Source organism: Dromiciops gliroides, chromosome 5, assembly GCF_019393635.1.
Source record: "Dromiciops gliroides isolate mDroGli1 chromosome 5, mDroGli1.pri, whole genome shotgun sequence".
In the NCBI taxonomy this organism is placed as follows: Eukaryota; Metazoa; Chordata; class Mammalia; order Microbiotheria; family Microbiotheriidae; genus Dromiciops; species Dromiciops gliroides.
The window spans coordinates 17,500,244-17,505,502 of NC_057865.1; the positions used below are offsets into that span (position 1 = coordinate 17,500,244).

Consider the following 5,259-nt stretch of genomic DNA (forward strand, 5'->3'; position numbering starts at 1 on the left):
AATTCTCACCAGTAAATTAACCTCGCCATGAACATCGCTCCTTTTGTAAACAGATATAGAATCTTAAATATTTTTTTCATTCTTCCTTTTTCTTTAAATTGCATTTTTCTTCCATCGCTTTGGTTCCTGCAGGGAAATATATATATATATCTATATATATATATATCTATAGACTATTTCTCTTTTAAAATAATTGCGAACAACTCTCCTTTCCTGGTGGATTTCGGGCAAAGCTTTTTAGGACACGGAATGGTAGGACACACACACAAGAGGAGGGGACAAAACAGAACGCGAGTATTTACATTGTCTGCCTGTTCTGCCCGGTTGCGGAATTCCTGCCTCCCTCCCTACCTTTGCAAACAACACTGGATGAAAGGGCTTTTAATGATCCGATGTCAGTGCATTGCACAAATCCACGTTTCAATGAAGTGTTGGGTGGGATTTGCCAAACTCGCTCTCCACAGGTATTTCCTGCAGAAAGTTTGGGGAGTCAGCAACAGTTTGGAAGGGGAGTTTGTCTTTTCTCTCCCTTCTCCCTCTGGTCCTTTGCTGAAGTTCAGGGGCTCAGCGCGAGCCCCAGGAGGGCTCTCCAGCGCGGCTACTTTCCCGCTACAAAGCCCAGACCTTCTCCAGGTGGGCAGAGGGCTGGAGCTGTTGTGATAGCCCTTGTTTATTTTTCAGAAGGGATCCGGTGAGCCGGTACTTGAATCTTTCAGAAACATTTTCAATGTGTTCCCTCTCTCATGCCTCTTTTCGCATCGGCTGTTGGAGAGAGCGTCGTTTCTCTTCCTTTACATCAAGGTGGAGCGGAGGCCCTGCTCTAACTGAAGAATCCCCTTTCTTCCGTCCCCTAACCCTTCTTCTCCCTCCTCCTCCCAAAGTTTGCAGTTTGCTCGTGGTGGTGTGTTGTTGTGTTTTTGTGTTTGTTTGTTTTGTTTTGTTTCTTTCTGTTTGATTTCGCACTAGTCTTTGCTGCATGTCCTGGATCTTAGAGCACTCCCTTCCAACCCAGATCAGACATCCTGCACTGGGCCCCAAGCAAAGGGACTTACGGCTAGGTGTGGAGACCCCTCCCCCCTTTGTCCTATGCCTCCCTTTGGAAACTGAGGAACCAGTCTCCTCATAGCCCGGGTGCAGGGTCTGTCACAGTAAGAGGTAAAAGCTCCGCCCTGGGGCGTGGGGTGGTTGAAATACCCCGAGTCGGGGCCACAGGGGTCCCAATGGGATGGATTCAAGTTGATATGGGAATAGGAAAATCCCATTATCCTCCATACTAAGGCCAGAACCCCACCGAGGGTCCAAGGCGCTGTTCTGGCATGTGCACGCTCCAGTTCCCTCGATCCCTCAGTTCCACACCTTCCTCCAGAAAGTCACCGTGCGGCTTGACCTTGTCAAGGACGAAATCTGAGTTTAATCTCCTCTTGAAAAAAAAAAAGCCCCACGACCCCCCCAAGGCGGGACCCACTCTTAGAGCAGCGGGTTGGCGGAGTAGTACTGTAACCGGTCTCTGTTAATTTTTTTTTCTTTCATGCGTCTGTTCTGAAACCAGATTTTCACTTGGCGATCGGTCAGGTTGAGCATGCGAGAGAGCTGCAGTCGCTTCTCCTTGTTAATGTAGACACTGAAGAAGAATTCTCTCTCTAGTTCCCGAATCTGGTATTTTGTGTACGGGCACCGTTTTTTCCGGGTCCGCTGGCCACCTGTGGAATGAGAGAAGGTAGAGAGAGGACGGTTGAGGCTGGAGGGAAGGTTGGCCTTGAGGTTTCAACTTAACTCCTTAACATGAGGAACAAGGGCACGGGGGCTGGGACTCCCAGGACCTTTGGGCTAGGCATTAGTCTTCCTTCTCCAGGGCCGGCTCGGATGGCAGACTCCTCCTGACACCTTCTTCCCCCTTTCCAACCCACCTCCTCTCTCTAACCCAAAGCCTGGCGGGCCAAGAGGCTGGCGGCTGGCTACTGACTGAGCCGACCTCTCTTCACACAACCCAGCAGAGCCCAGATGAAAGTCAGTGCTTCAAGCCAGACCGGCCCCCCAGTGAAGGCAACACACCAGACTCCAGATCAGAAACGCATGTTCTCCCAAGCAACAGGCTGCAGTGGCTGGAGCTTTTAGAGGCAAGCCAGGGGACTAGCCTGAAGCTCTTACTGCCCTGGTAGACTAAACAAGCAACTCACGGAAATTTCACCTCCTAGCACCTGGGGCATGTTGGCTTTTTTCAAGGGACACAATAAGGCATCCCTCATCCCTAGCGCTCTCGTGGCCGTGGCTATTGGGCTTGGATTTGGCGAACATCTCTGACTTTTATTCTTTGTCAGGCGAATGACCCTTGAGTCTAGACTTGGCAAGTCCATCCAGACTCATACATAGCCTGCCCTTGGTTAAAAACAATGGGTCCCTTCCTCTAGCTCTATAGCCGGACCCCGACCCTGCCTTCCCCCCTCTCCCAAGAAAACTCTCTGAAATTTCAGCAAACGCTTCTCTCCTCTCCGAGGTCCCTTTCAGATGAGACCTGCAGGTAGGGAGGAGGGGGAGAGACAGAGCAATTCCTCAAAGCCTTGGCAAGCTGGGTCTTAAAGAGGGGTTGAGGGGAGAGGGGGGAAAACCCACAGACATAAAAAACCCCCTTCTGACAGATTGAATAACAATTGCGAGGAGGAACACGCCGCCGGACAGAAGGCGGCCAGTAATTGCCACAGTGCCCAGAGTAAAATGGCTTCCTTTGGACAAAAAGGCCAGCTTTAGGTTAATTTGTTTCTTTCTAATATATTGCTAGTGTGGGCCGCGAGGGCTGAGCTAGCTGGGCAGCCCGGCTCTCTCTTGTTCCCTCTCTCTCTGGCGGTGGCTACACATCAGCCGTGCCTTTGAATATGGGCCCCTAACTAGACTCTGGGCGCAACACATGGCTTTTATAAAAAGCGTTGGATTACCTCGGTATCAAAGGCTCCGGGTTCTCTTTCGGGGGTGAATTTACAGGCTCCCCCCCTCCGTTTCCCCCCTTCCCGAGGGCTGACCCCGGAGCGGGAGCCGAGACTCTGGGCGGCTGCCTGAGGGGTGGGGGGTGAAAAAAAAAAAGAACCCGGGTGGGTGCTTTTCTTTCTTTTTTTTTCTGGCCTCCATTGGCCGGTGGGTATTTCACGGCCAATTTCAGCCTTCGCCACGTGATCGCGCCTTTTTATAACAAAGTTTTGTTGGGGGAAATCTAAGGGCCCTTCATAAACCTTATATGCTTATAAAACAGCATATAAAAATTTAACAGCGGGGCTGCGCTACATTTCCAAGTCCCCTCTCGGAGAGCGCGCGGGGCGCTGCCTTTATACCTACTGGAGCCGCTGGATTTGTCCTCATTGTTGCCGGAAGATGACTCGGGGCTGCTGCTGCTTTCAGTCCGCCGGCGCCTTTCCTTGTCTTCGGCTGCGGCGGCGGCGGCTGCCGCCGCCGCTGCCGCCGCATTCTCCCTGCCGCAGCCGCCGCCACCGGCGGCATCCGAACTTGAAGTTGGAGGGGCGGAGGCAGCAGCCGCCGCCGCCCCAGCCGCCGGGGGCATTTTGTCCGCGCCCTTGTCCCCCGGGTAGTCGGAGGAGGAGGCGGCGGTCAGGTTGTCCGGGGGGCCGTAGGCAGTCTCGAAAAACTGGTCGAAAGCCTGGGGCAGGACCCCATTCCTGCCCACCGTGCTATAGAAATTGGACGAGGTGCCCGTGGTGCCGGGGTGGTGGTAGACGTTGGCGGAGTTCTTGGCCAGCATGTCGCCCACGCTCGCGCTGCCGGAGGCGGGCAGGCAGTCCCTGTGCATGAGCTCCTCTGCCGAATAGCAGTGGGGCAGGTTGGGCCGGGGGTGCCATTTACTGGAGGGCTCAATGGCATACTCCCGGAAGGTCACTTCTCTAACAGGTTGGACCTGGGGGAGGTTGGACGAGTAGGAATATGTCATGGGGCGAGAAGACGGGGTTTGGGGCAAAAAAGAAGGGAGGCTCGAGAAGTCAGGACCCGAGACGTAGTAAGTACAACTGGGCAAATACATGTTAGACGAGCAGGGCACGCGCTCATCAAAATCCATCCTGGGCTACCTCGCTCTCGGCGCATTAGCTGAGCTCCACATGATTCTCTGATGCAGCTGCGTCTTTGAAGCAGATCCGTGAAGTAGAAATTTGGAGACGTAAGCTGACGTGGAAATCTATCCCCATCCTTAGCAGGGAGGTGCTGGTCATGTGACCAAATGTTGAAATTGACAAGCTGCAAGTCTGGGCCCTTTCCCCCCCTTTCCTCCCTAACCCTCCCCCCCCTTCCTTTCTTTGTGGCCATCTCAAGGGAAGCAACAGATCGGCACTTGGTATTCTCACCGAAAGCTCTGTAATCTCCAGTGTAACTCATGTTCGCTGGGGCACCCTCCGAGGACCGCCGGACGCGTGACAGACCTTGCCTTGCTCCCCTCCTGGGGGGGGGGGCTCCAGCCTCTGCCTCCCCCCGCCCAGACTACAGACCTCGACTGTCCGTTCCACCCCTCCCCCCCCCCTTAGCCTGGAGAGTGCCTGCTAGCCTTAGCCAAGGTGATCTAGTGAAGGCATCCGGGCTGGGGCTGGGCGCCCTGCGCTTTCTGTCTCTGGGTACGCCTCGGACTCTCTCCCTCTCCCTAGATTCCTGGACTCCCCTTTCCCACTGCCTCCCCCCTTCCAGCTCCCGTCAAGGTCTCCTGCTTCCGACTCGCCCCCCTCCTTCATCTCCCACCCCCGAGTCTATCCGTTTCAGGACTAGCCTTCGTCTCTGTGAATGTGCCGGACTCCGGGCTTGTCCGATTTGCACGGTGGCTCCATTACACGCTCGCATTCACGGTCACTTCCGAGGCGCTCCAATAACTAACCTCCCTTTACTGGGAGCCTCATCAATCCACCACGGCGGTTTCCACCCGGGCTTTGCCAGACCTGCTCAGCCATGCAGGGCGTTCGTCTCACCCGGGATCTTTCTCACCCCCACTTCCTCTCTTCCTACTACCCCCCACCTTTCCACGCTTGCTCCCCAGCTTCGGAGCTCCCAGATTCGGAGATCTTGACTGGGGGTGGACTAGGCAGGGGAGGAAGGCTGCATGCTCTCCTTCATGCCTAGCACTGATGACTTGGGGAGCCAATGGCCACGAAGCGAGTCCGGGCTCCGCAAACACTTCCAGTCTTGCTTAATTGCCACTTCTAGTTAATCGTAATTGTCATCCAAGGCTCTTTCCAGGAGCAGGCAGTGACTCCCCAACCACAGCTTCTCCCCGGCAAG

The 5,259-nt window shown here is 54.6% G+C and overlaps 1 protein-coding gene across 1 annotated transcript; it reads right to left on the reverse strand.

Annotated features, from left to right (window-relative positions):
• Window positions 1–4,057, reverse strand: HOXA11 (homeobox A11). The gene is made up of 2 exons (XM_043968248.1): window positions 3,325–4,057; window positions 1–1,700 (listed from the first exon to the last, which is right to left on the reverse strand). The coding sequence occupies exons 1-2, from the start codon at window positions 4,055–4,057 to the stop codon at window positions 1,468–1,470; spliced, it is 966 nt and encodes a 321-aa protein (XP_043824183.1). The 3' UTR covers window positions 1–1,467.
• Between the last annotated feature and the right edge of the window lie 1,202 nt (window positions 4,058–5,259).